At 41.8% G+C, this 13466-nt stretch overlaps 1 protein-coding gene across 1 annotated transcript in view; it reads right to left on the bottom strand.

Moving 5' to 3' along the window:
- Positions 1 to 13466, bottom strand: part of LOC118396884 (NADPH oxidase organizer 1-like) — a 45047-nt gene that overhangs the window by 29770 nt on the left and 1811 nt on the right. The window contains exons 2-6 of the mRNA XM_052472197.1: positions 12227 to 12286; positions 7343 to 7450; positions 6777 to 6878; positions 6507 to 6637; positions 6100 to 6159 (exon numbers count right to left, since the gene is read on the bottom strand). Of these exons, the coding sequence (XP_052328157.1) occupies positions 6100 to 6159; positions 6507 to 6637; positions 6777 to 6878; positions 7343 to 7450; positions 12227 to 12286 (461 nt within the window). The remainder of the gene's footprint in view (positions 1 to 6099; positions 6160 to 6506; positions 6638 to 6776; positions 6879 to 7342; positions 7451 to 12226; positions 12287 to 13466) is intronic.

The raw sequence follows: 13466 nt of genomic DNA, 5'->3' as shown, positions 1-13466 counted from the left end.
AAGATCATCACGGACATCAACCACCCGAGCCACTGCCTGTTCAACCCACTATCATCCACAAGGCGAGGTCAGTACAGGTACACCAAAGCTGGGACCGAGAAGCTGTTTTTCAGTCTCTATCTTAAGGACATCAGACTGCTAAACAGCCATCACTAGCACATCAGAGGCGCCTGACAATAGGCATAGATTAGGAATGTATAAACTGCACTCCACACTATTCTACAGTATCTTAGTCACTTTCAATTGTGTTTACACATTATATCACCCATTTCATATGTATATACTATATTCTATTCTATACTATACCACTGACTGTTAAACAGCCACATCCAGCACATCAGAGGCTGCTGCCTATAGACATAGATTAGGAACCACTGTCCACCTTAAGGAAATGAAACACGAGCCACTTTAATAATGTCTCCGTATCTTGCATAACTCATGTGTAAACTGTACTCTATACTATTCTACGGTATCTTAGTCACTTTAATTGTGTGTAAATACTGCATCACCCATCTCATATGTATATACTGTATTCTATACTATGCCACTGTATCTTAGTCCAATGCTGCTCTGACATATACAGTATGTATATATTCTTAATTCATTCCTTACTTAGTTTTACATGTATTTTGGGGTATATGTTGTGAAACTGTTAGATATTACTTGTTAGATATTACTGCGCAGTCGGAGCTAGAAGCACAAGCATTTAGCTACACCCGCAATAACATCTGCTAAACACTGGTATGTGACCAATAAAATTGATTTGATTTGGATTTGATTTATACCCTCTAGGCCTACTTTATATTGGCAGCTCATACCCTCTAGGTCTACTTTATATTGGCAATTCATACCCTCTAGGTCTACTTTATATTGGCAGCTCATACCCTCTAGGCCTACTTTATATTGGCAGCTCATACCCTCTAGGTCTACTTTATATTGGCAATTCATACCCTCTAGGTCTACTTTATATTGGCAGCTCATACCCTCTAGGTCTACTTTATATTGGCAGCTCATACCCTCTAGGTCTACTTTATATTGGCAGCTCATACTCTCTAGGTCTACATTATATTGGCAGCTCATACTCTCTAGGTCTACATTATATTGGCAATTCATACCCTCTAGGTCTACATTATATTGGCAATTCATACCCTCTAGGTCTACTTTATATTGGCAATTCATACCCTCTAGGTCTACTTTATATTGGCAATTCATACCCTCTAGGTCTACTTTATATTGGCAATTCATACCCTCTAGGTCTACTTTATATTGGCAGCTCATACTCTCTAGGTCTACTTTATATTGGCAATTCATACCCTCTAGGTCTACTTTATATTGGCAGCTCATACCCTCTAGGTCTACTTTATATTGGCAGCTCATACCCTCTAGGGCTACTTTAAATTCATTGTGAGAGGACAGAGGATATGGTTTTTGAGTCTGGCCTCATAAATGGAAGTGGAAAACAGTGGAATTGAATCACATGTTGTTAGTCTCTGAAACACTGTTACCCATCTGCCCATACATGCTTGGTGTTTAAGACTTCCCATAGGTGTCCTCGAAATAGTGATAAGATAGTACTTTATTAATCCCCCAGAGGGGAAATTTGATTGCACCAGCCAACACTTACACTGAAAACCTTCCTAATATTGAGTTGCACCCTCTTTTGCCTCAGAGCAGCCTCAGTTCATTGGGGCATGAACTCTACAAGGTGTAAAAAGCGTTCCACAGGGATGCTGGCCCATGTTGACTCCAATGCTTCCACAGTTGTGTCAAGTTGGCTGGATGTCATTTAGGTGGTGGACCATTCTTGATACACACAGGACAACTACAAATACCTAGATTTCTGGTTAGACTGTAAACTCCTTCCAGACACATTAAGCATCTCCAATTCAAAATTAATTCTAGAATCTGCTTCCTATTTCACAAGAAAGCCTCCTTCACTCAAGCTGCCAATCATACCCTCTTAAAACCGACTATCCTACCGATCCTTAACTTTGGCGAAGTCATTTACAGAATAGCATCCAACACTCTACTCAGCAAACTGGATGTAGATCACAGTGCCATCTGTTTTGTCACCAAAGCCCCATATTCTACCCACCACTGCGACATGTATGCTCTCGTTGGCTGGCCCTTGCTACATATTTGTTGCCAAACCCACTGGATCCAGGTCATCTACAAGTCTTTGCTAGGTAAAGCTCCGCCTTATTTCAGCTAACTGGTCACCATAGCAACACCCACTCGTAGCATGCGCTCCAGCAGGTATATTTCACTGGTCATCCCTAAAGCCAACACCTCCTTTGGCCTCCTTTCCTTCCAGTTCTCTGCTGCCAATGACTGGAACGATTTGTAAAAATCACTGAAGCTGGAGTCTTACATCTCCCTCTCTAACTTTAAGCATCAGCTGTCAGAGCAGCTTACCGATCGATCACTGTACCTGTACACAGCCAATCTGTAAATAGCACACCCAACTACCTCATCCCCATAATATTATTTATATTTTTACTCTTTTGCACCCCAGTATATACTTGCACATCATCATCTGCACATCTATCACTCCAGTGTTAATGCTATATTGTAATTACTTTGCCTCTATGGCCTATTTATTGCCTTACCTCCCTAATCTTCTACATTTGCACACTCTGTACATAGATTTTTATATTCTGTTATTGACTGTACATTTGTTTATGTGTAACTCTGTGTTTTTGTCGCACTGCTTTGCTTTATCTTGGCCAGGTCACAGTTGTAAATGAGAACTTGTTCTCAACTGGCCTACCTCGTTAAATAAAGGTGAAATTAAAAAATAAACAGCTCTGGAGTATATTCCTGCAGTCAGCATGCCAATTGCACGCTCCCTCCAAACTTGAGACATCTGTGGCATTGTGTTGTGTGACTAAATTGCACATTATAGAGTGGCCTTTTGGTGTCCCCAGCACAAGGTGCAACTGTGTAATGATTATGCTGTTTAATCAGCTTCTTGATATGCCACACCTGTCAGGTGGGCGGATTATGTTGTCAAAGGAGAAATGCTCATTAACAGGGATGTAAATTAATTTGTGCACACATTGTTTTAGAAATAAACTTTTAGTGTGTATGAAACATTTCTGGGATCTTTTATTTCAGCTCATGAAACATGGGACCTACACTTTACATTTACATTTGCATTTAAGTCATTTAGCAGACGCTCTTATCCAGTTGCGTTTAGATTTTTGTTCAGTGTATGTAGTATGATATGTTGGACAGATGGTTACTTGAGGCAAACATGATTAACGCAAACGTATATGCGAGTTCGAAGCTCATCACGGGTCAAATTTAGCATCCAATGATTCTCCATTCCATTTGTATTTTGGAAAATGAACATAAATTCAGGTGGACAGAACCAATATCGCCAGGCACCCCTATTTGGAATAACCCCACTGTACCTCCAGCGTTGCATGATACCATCTTTAAACTCTGCTTCCAAAGCAGCAGCGCACATTTTGAGCATGTGTACTGATGGATCTCTGCTGTCATTCAATCAATTACAAGAAAGATTTGGATTATCCAAAGCCGATTTCTTTATGTTCTTACAACTCAGAAATATTATTCAATTCCCTTCAACAAATCTGGATGAACCTAAGGGCATCTAGAATAGAAGACATTTACATTTAAGTCATTTAGCAGACGCTCTTATCCAGAGCGACTTACAAATTGGTGCATTCACCTTATGACATCCATCCATAACGAAAGAAGCTTCTACGCCAAAGACGTTGATCGGCAAGTTATATCAAGGGTTGATTGAAACTACCTGATCTAAAGGAAGAAATGGAGAACTATTGGTCACAGATATTTGAAAATGCTAATACCTTCTCCTACAGCATGGTACAGAAACTACAGCAATTTAAGATCAATCATAGGATTTACCACATTCCTGCCAGAATGAATGTAATGCACCCAGAAATGTCACATCGCTGTTGGAGATGCAAAAAGTTTCCATGTGTTTTCTGTGTTCAATACCTTTCCATGTATTAATTCCAGCCATTACAATGAGCTTGTCCTCCTATATCTTCTCCCACCAGCCTCCTCTGAACACTATTTTGGGATAATGTATGTGCTATCATTTTATTGTGTCTAGGAATTTGATATCCACCCATCTCCAAGATTGTCTGTTGGGAAATGTAAATATTGATCAATATCAGGGAAAGTTTTGTAATCCAGGTCTAATTGCTACGGAAAAATGAATAGCGATCAATTGGCACGCCTCATATTCACCCTTAACTACCAAGCTACACCCCATTAGATTCTATATAATATAACATCGAACATAAACCAGACACATTTGACAGAATTTGGAAATCGTATGTTGACTGTTTTAGGGAATGATTTGTATAGTGGGCGTTTTGTTTTTGTGTTTGAGAACAAAGTAATTGGTTACTTGTTACTTTCACTAACCGCCAACGATTTAATTAAGGCGATTAAGCCAAAATATAAGCCTGTTTGTATGTCAGATCAGATCGATGTAGAAACAGAGCTTCGTTTTTATTTTCCTGGTGTCACCGATCGAAGCGTCCTTGGGTAAGGAATCCTTTTTTCGTTATGACCCAGATTACTTTGTAAACTATTGACACAACATTGTGTATCAGATAGTTACGACCACTAGAGGGCAGTGGTTTATAGGAAGGAACAGGGAACCAAACACTGCACACATTCTTGACCTTGATGTGGTTCAGAATATACAACCAGATAGAATATTTATTTAGTTCCTTGTAGGTGTTTGTATGAAGAAATATAAAGAGCAGGACTCATTGCTAGTATGTCATTGCAGTACAGTTAATACAGTCATTTATTTTTCAAGAAAAAGACAAGGCGTTTTGATATGATTTACTCCATTCCTCATAGTCACACCAATCTACTTTCAGTCCACACACACACACACACACATTTTGATAAGCTTTAAAAAGATGGCACCATTCCATGGCAAGGGACTGCTTTAAAAGGCAATTAGACACGATATTTCCTTTAATGAGAAAGACGTTTAATACTATCATGATAGAATAAATCTGTTTTCTGAAAACGAGTTGTATGGTTGACGTCAGAGTTGTACTGTTAAATAATGTTGCATAGTTAACGATGAGGGGGCATGGATTTTTTTGTCAGTGAAAAGTAAAATGCTGCCGACTGCATGGGGCTAATAACATGATTCCATGTCAAATCCAACCAGGATCTACGTGTGGCGTTATGTATGTACACTGAGTTAGCAGTGTTGCACTGGAGTTAAACAACAATGTGTGGCAAATAAATCCAGTAACAGAAGCAATCATGAATGTTACCTCGTTAGTCAGAGACCTCCAGACACTCATTACTCTGTCTTCTGAAGCTTTAGAATGGGTAGCTGAAGATATAACTTGCAAAATCTCTTCACAGGCAATCAGAGAAGTTAGCTGAGATTTCCAATAAAACAATAACACTGTCATTCAATGAGCTATAAATTCTTTAAAGCTCCACTCCAAAAGATGCCTGACCTGTAGTTCAAAGATCAGTAAACTTTATTCCAACCGCTGACATTCAGCTTCAAAATTGACCCAGCATTTGATAGAGTAAAATTCTAGAAGAATCCTTGTCCAATATCTGTTCAGCTGTGATTGGATAACAGCAGACAAGTCCCCAAGAGGGAATCTTCAGCTGTATTTATAGTGTCCAAAGATAAGTGCTGTAGTAATGGAGTCCAGGACTCGACCTCAAAGCAGCAGAGTGAAAGAAAACAATATATTTTAAACCAGACATTAAAACAAATTAAGAAATTATAAAGCATCACACTGCTGCAACTGTCTGCCCCAATCTTACGACTGAAGTTCCTGCCTGCCCTGGGGCAGAGCAGTCCTTTCCCTCAGTCTTTTGCATCCACCTTTTTCATCCCTTAATCTGTGAAAGCTCCAACCTAAAAGACCTCCTTCCATCTGTCCATCAATAAATCCATAATTTCCTTTACTTCATCCTCAGACGTACTCTTGGTAATCGTAACAACAGTTTCCATGTTCCCTTCTCCCCAGTCCTTCCCCAGCCTCAGTAGCTTCTGCAGGCCTTTACAGTCCTTCTGAGCCAACAGAGCCACAATTCCTGGGTCACCGAAACTCATAGATGGCTGCACTGTGTTCTGGGACATGGGTGAGGTTCAGAGACTGGTACCTGTGAAGGAGACAGAGTCAGACAGTGCTAGTTACTGTGGAAAGTCAAGAGAGGAGAGATGCATTGGCCTGTCCCAAATCAACCTCTAGTCCTTGACTCATATCTTACAGAAAACAGTGCATTCTGTTTAACTTGACAAATAAAAATCACATAACTTCATGCCCTGTTTCTGTGGGGCATGAACACCATTCTGACCTTGATAACATCAAATATTTGCAAAACCAGTCCAAATAAAAATATATTAATTTAGAGAAAATAAATCAGAACTGATGATGCACAGGAACATGTTCTAAGTTAAGTCATAAAATGTTCATGAATTAACCCGTTGGTATTTAATGTCCCGTTACCATTCTGAGCTCCTGTGGTAGTAGTACCCCTCAATGGTGGCTGTGGACTTCTGGAAGCAGATATAGTAGAAACCAGCAAAGGAAGCACCGCTGATGTCTTTAATGGTGTGATCAGGGACCAGGAACTGCTCCTGTGGAGGAGGAAAACAACAGTTAGTACATCCTTATAACAACATTATACAGGGGAAATGTTTCCAAACTTCATATGCATGTTTCAGGTGTTCCTTGGTCGGGGAAGAAAAGGTGATATACAGTCAGGTTTAAGCTTACCTTCCACCTCATGAAAATGTAGTCAGAGTTCTTCAGCTCATCATAGTCAAACTCATCCGAGTTGAACGTTTTTGCATACTGGTAGAAGGCTTGGAATTTGCCCTGGAGCCCAAATAGAAAATGGTTAAAACACACCACAAGGGGTCCTTTTGCTGGAACAGTACAATCTGTTAACAATCAGAACTATTGTTGATGACAATTCTACTGATATCAGACAGTAAAAGCCAAACCACTGTGCTGTAGCAACCTGATCTCAGAAGCACAGAACTAGAATTGTGTGTAATTGCATCAGATGCTGGTTAAGGGGAGATGCATGAGAGAAGATATTAACCAGACTAGTGAAGTGCCCCCACTTTCAGCACAAGCTTCACTCAATCCTGATATGACCAAATAAGCAGTGACTGCAAACCAGCATCATTCATGGGGGGGGGGGGTGATGCCCCCACATTTTCACCAGACAACATTAGCCTACTTTATTTGGATCTGAGGTCTAAAGCAGAGTAATGTTGGTGGAATCACATTTTTCTTTTTAGAATGCTAAATTAAAGATCACATCTTCGATTTACCCAGTGCTTGCGATCCACATCCTCATCTGCATCCCACTTCCTGGTTAGAAATGGACGCTTCCTGCTGATGATCTCCCCAGCAAAGAACGTAGTCAGAGTGGGGTACTCCTATGGAAGAAAATCACAACAGAGAAACAAGTTATAGGCTGGGAGTCAAATCAACCCAAATTTTGTCAAGTGAAAAGCTTACTTATACAAGCCATTAACCAATAATGTGGTTCAAGAAATAGAGTAGAGAAAATATGAACTAAATAAACTACAGTAAAATATTACAATAAACAATAACGTGGCTTTAAACAGGGGGTACCGGTACCGAGTCAATGTGCGGAGGTACAGGTTGAGGTAATTGTTTTACATGTACAGTTGAAGTCAGAAGTTTACCTTAGTCAAGTACATTTAAACTCAGTTTTTCACAATTCCTGACATTTAATCCTAGTAAAAATTCCCTGTCCTACATCAGTTAGGTTCACCACTTTATTTTAATAATGTGAAATGTCAGAATAAGAGTGATTTATTTAAGCTTTTATTTCTTTCATCACATTCCCAGTGGATCAGAAGTTTACATACACTCAATTAGTATTTGGTAGAATTGCATTTAAATAGTTTAACTTGGGTCAAACGTGTCAGGTAGCCTTCCACAAGCTTCCCACAATAAGTTGGGTGAATTTTGGCCCATTCCTCCTGACAGAGCTGGTGTAATTGAGTCAGGTTTGCAGGCCTCCTTGCTCGCACACCCTTTTTCAGTTCTGCCCACAAATCTTCCATAGGATTGAGGTCAGGGCTTTGTGATGGCCACTCCAATACCTTGACTTTGTTATTTTTGCCACAACTTTGGAAGTATGCTCATTGTCTATTTGGAAGAGCCACTTGCGACCAAGCTTGAACTTCCTGACTGATGTCTTGAGAAGTTGCTTCAATATATCCACATCATGTTTCTGCCTCATGATGCCATCTATTTTGTGAAGTGCACAAGTCCCTCCTGCAGCAAAGCACCCTCACAACATGATGCTGCCACCCACATGCTTCATGTTTGGGATGGTGTTCTTCAGCTTGCAAGCCTCCGTATTTTTCCTCCAAACATAACGATGGTCATTATGGCCAAACAGTTATATTTTTGTTTCATCAGACCCGAGTACATTTCTCCAAAAAGTACAATCTTTGTCCCCATGTGCAGTTGCAAACTATAGTCTGTTTTTTTTAATGGTGCTTTTGGAGCAGTGGCTTCTTCCTTGCTGAGCAGCCTTTCAGGTTATGTCAATATAGGACTCGTTTTTTCACCCGTCTGGTGTTCAACCTTCCCAAGTTCTCTCACGTCACCCCGCTCCTCCGCTCTCTCCACTGGCTTCCAGTTGAAGCTCGCATCCGCTACAAGACCATGGTGCTTGCCTACGGAGCTGTGAGGGGAACGGCACCTCAGTACCTCCAGGCTCTGATCAGGCCCTACACCCAAACAATGGCACTGCGTTCATCCACCTCTGGCCTGCTCGCCTCCCTACCACTGAGGAAGTACAGTTCCCGCTCAGCCCAGTCAAAACTGTTCGCTGCTCTGGCTCCCCAATGGTGGAACACACTCCCTCACGACGCCAGGACAGCGGAGTCAATCACCACCTTCCGGAGACACCTGAAACCCCACCTCTTTAAGGAATACCTAGGATAGGATAAAGTAATCCTTCTCACCCCCCTTAAAAGATTTAGATGCACTATTGTAAAGTGGCTGTTCCACTGGATGTCATAAGGTGAATGCACCAATTTGTAAGTCGCTCTGGATAAGAGCGTCTGCTAAATGACTTAAATGTAAATGTAAATGTTTTACTATGGATATAGGTACTTTTGTACCCGTTTCCTCCAGCATCTTCACAAGGTCCTTTGCTGTTCTGGGATTGATTGCACTTTTCGCACCAAAGTACATTCAGCTCTAGGAGACAGAACGAGTCTCCTTCCTGAGTGGTATGATGGCTACGTGGTCCCATGGTGTTTATACTTGCGTACTATTGTTTGTACAGATGGACATAGTACCTTCAAGCATTTGGACATTTCTCCCAAAGATGAACCAGACTTGTGGAGGGCTACAATTTTTTTTCTGAGGTCTTGGCTGATTTCTTTTGATTTGATTTTCCCATGATGTCAAGCAAAGAGGCACTGAGTTTCAAGGTAGGCCTTGAAATACACTGCTCAAAAAAATAAAAGGGAACACTAAAATAACATCCTAGATCTGACTGAATGAAATATTCTTATTAAATACTTTTCTTTACACGGTTGAATGTGCTGACAACAAAATCACACAAAAATGATCAATGGAAATCAAATTTATCAACCCATGGAGGTCTGGATTTGGAGTCACACAAAGTTCAAGTGGAAAACCACACTACAGGCTGATCCAACTTTGATGTAATGTCCTTAAAACAAGTCAAAATGAGGCTCAGTAGTGTGTGTGGCCTCCACGTGCCTGTATGACCTCCCTACAACGCCTGGGCATGCTCCTGATGAGGTGGACAGTCTGTGGTGCAACGTGGCGTTGGTGGATGGAGCGAGACATGATGTCCCAGATGTGCTCAATTGGATTCAGGTCTGGGGAGCGGGCGGGCCAGTCCATAGCATCGATGCCTTCCTCTTGCAGGAACTGCTGACACACAGCCACATGAGGTCTAGCATTGTCTTACATTAGGAGGAGCCCAGGGCCAACCGCACCAGCATATGGTCTCACAAGGGGTCTGATGATCTCATCTCGGTACCTAATGGCAGTCAGGCTACCTCCGGCGAGCACATGGAGGGCTGTGCGGCCCCCCCCAAAAATGCCACCCCACACCATGACTGACCCACCGCCAAACCGGTCATGCTGGAGGATGTTGCAGGCAGCAGAACGTTCTTCACGGCGTCTCCAGACTGTCACATGTGCTCAGTGTGAACCTGCTTTCATCTGTGAAGAGCACAGGGCGCCAGTGGCGAATTTGCCAATCTCTGTGTTCTCTGGCAAATGCCAAACGTCCTGCACGGTGTTGGGCTGTAAGCACAACCCCCACCTGTGGACGTCGGGCCCTCATACCACCCTCATGGAGTCTGTTTCTGACCGTTTGAGCAAACACATGCACATTTGTGGCCTGCTGGAGGTCATTTTGCAGGGCTCTGGCAGTGCTCCTCCTTGCACAAAGGCTGAGGTAGCGGTCCTGCTGCTGGGTTGTTGCCCTCCTACAGCCTCCTCCACGTCTCCTGATGTACTGGACTGTCTGCTGGTAGCGCCTTCAAGCTGCACTACCTGAGCCACTTGTGTGGGTTGTAGACTCAGTCTCATGCTACCACTAGAGTGAAAGCACCGCCAGCATTCAAAAGTGACCAAAACATCAGCAAGGAAGCATAGGAACTGAGAAGTGGTCTGTGGTCCCCACCTGCAGAACCACTCCTTTATTGGGGGTGTCTTGCTAATTGCCTATAATTTCCACCTGTTGTCTATTGCATTTGCATAACAGCATGTGATATTTGTCAATCAGTGTTGCTTCCTAAGTGGACAGTTTGATTTCACAGAAGTGTGATTGACTTGGAGTTACATTGTGTTGTTTAACTGTTCCCTTTATTTTTTGAGCCGTGTATATTCACAGGTACTCCTCCAATTGACTCAAATGATGTCAATTAGCCTATCAGAAGCCTCTAAAGCCATGAAATCATTTTCTGGAATTTTCCAAGCTGTTTAAAAGGCACAGTCAACTTAGTGTATGTAAACTTCTGACCCACTGGAATTGTGATACAGTGAATTATACGTGAAATAATCTGTCTGTAAACAATTATTGGAAAAATGACTTGTGTCCTGCACAAAGTAGATGTCCTAACCAACTTGCCAAAACTATATTATGTTAACAAGAAATGTGTGGAGTGGTTGAAAAACAAATTTGAATGACTCCAACCTAAGTGTATCTAAACTTCCGACTTCAACTGTAGGTAGGGGTAGTGACTATGCATAGATAATAAACACCAAGTAGCAGCAGTGTAAAAACAAAGAGAGAACAGTCTATGACTTGGGTGACTGGAGTCTGACAATTCTTTGGGCCTTCCTCTGACACCGCCAAGTATATAGGTCCTGGATGCCAGGAAGCTTGGCCCCAGCGATGTCCTGGGCCGTACGCACTACCCTCTACAGCACCTTAAGGTCGGATGCCGAGCAGTTGCCATACCAGGTGGTGATGCAACTGTTCAGGATGCTCTCGATGGTGCAGGCAGCTGTTGAACTTTGAGGATCTGGGGACCCATGCCAAATCTTTTCATCTCCTGAGGGGGAATAGGTTTTGTCATGTCCTTTTCATGACTGTCTTGGTGTGTTTGGACCATGATAGTTTGTAGGTGATGTGACCATGATAGTTTGTAGGTGATGTGGACACCAAGGAACTTGAAACTCGAAGTGAAAGGGGGGGGGTGTTCTGTTCTCATTTTCCTGTAGTCCATGATCGGCTCCTTTGTCTTGCTCACATTGAGGGAGAGGTTGTTGTCCTGGCACCCGACTGCCAGGTCTCTGACCCCCTCCCTATAGGCCGTCTCATCATTGTCGTTGATCAGGCCTACTATTGTTGTGTCGTCAGCAAACTTAATGGTGTTTGAGTCGGGAGTACAGGAGGGGACTAAGCATGCATCCCTGAGGGGCCCCAGTGTTGAGGATCAGCATGGCAGATGCGTTGTTGCCTATGCTTACCACCTGGGGGTGACCCATCAGGAAGTCCAGGATCTAGTTGCAGAGGGAGGCGTTTAGTCCCAGGGTCCTTAGCTTAGTGATGAGCTTTGTGGGCACTACGGTGTTGAATGCTGAGCTGTAGTCAATGAACAGCAATCAGAAACATGAAAATAAAAGCATGAGATTCAACCTCTATTTAACCTCTTCAGTATCAAGTAATTCATTCTCACCTCTGTCAACCCTTTGATCTTCAAGTACCCACACAAGTATGAGGCTTCCATGGTCACATGCTGAAAGAAACAACACTTCATTGTGAATATAAAGGCTGGACATACAGAAAGTAAGATCAATGAGAAGCTGATTTCTGCTGGAGTCTAAGGACTGATAGGGTTAACATTTTCATTACCAGCTCTCCTATCACATGTCACTTCAATTAATGACAGGGTCATCCTAAAGCTAGGTTTAATTAAGCATTAAGGCCTGAGGGGGTGTGGTATATGGCCAACATGCCACAGCTAAGGGTTGTTCTTAAGCACAACTATGCGCCGTGCCTGGAGACAGCCCTTGGCCATGGTATATTAGCCATATTACAAAAAGTCCTTAGCCGCCTTATTGCTATTATAAACTGGTTACCAATGTAATTAGAACAGTAATAATATACATTTTTTTGTGGTATATGGTCTGATATACAAAAGCTGTCAGCCAATCAGCATTTCGGGCTTGAACCACAAAGTTTATAATGGCTGTTAGAGCATCCCTGACAAAATGTAAGTTGACACTGGCAATAGGGCTGGGCAATATGGCCAAAATATCATATCAAAGTATTTTCCAAATTTGATGGTATAATGGTATTTAATGTTTTTGAAAAAAAGTTTCACTTTGAGTTGTGCGTGACCCTACGGTGGCAACACATTCAATGGGTCTTTCTTCAATCTGATTGTTTTATACTGTTCAATTCAACCAAAAATAATTTCCCTCAATTTCTGCATTCCCTGCACTCATTTGAGACAATTTCCACACTGTCACATAGTCGCATGATATGGGCAAAAAAAACTAGACCTCTTTTTTACCCAAATGTGGTAATTGCGATTTGACTGCCGACTTAGATCAAAACACTTGGGTGAACTTTTGGAATCATGGAAATAGAATGAGAATTATAATTACACTACTGTTCAAAAGTTTGGGGTCACTTAGACATGTCCTTGTTTATGAAAGAAAAGAATTTTTTTTGCACATTAAAATAACATCAAATTGATCAGAAATACAGTTTAGACATTGTTAATGTTGTAAATGACAATTGTAGCTGGAAACGACTGATCTTTTAATGGAATATCTACATAGGCGTACAGAGGCCCATTATCAGCAACCATCACTCCTGTGTTCCAATGGCATGGTGTTAGCTAATCCAAGTTAAACATTTTAAAAGGCGAATTGATCATTAGAAAACCCTTTTGCAATTATGTTAGCACA

Source organism: Oncorhynchus keta, chromosome 2 (assembly GCF_023373465.1).
Source record: "Oncorhynchus keta strain PuntledgeMale-10-30-2019 chromosome 2, Oket_V2, whole genome shotgun sequence".
Lineage (NCBI taxonomy): Eukaryota > Metazoa > Chordata > Actinopteri > Salmoniformes > Salmonidae > Oncorhynchus > Oncorhynchus keta.
This window is presented reverse-complemented; position numbering and strand designations above follow the sequence as displayed.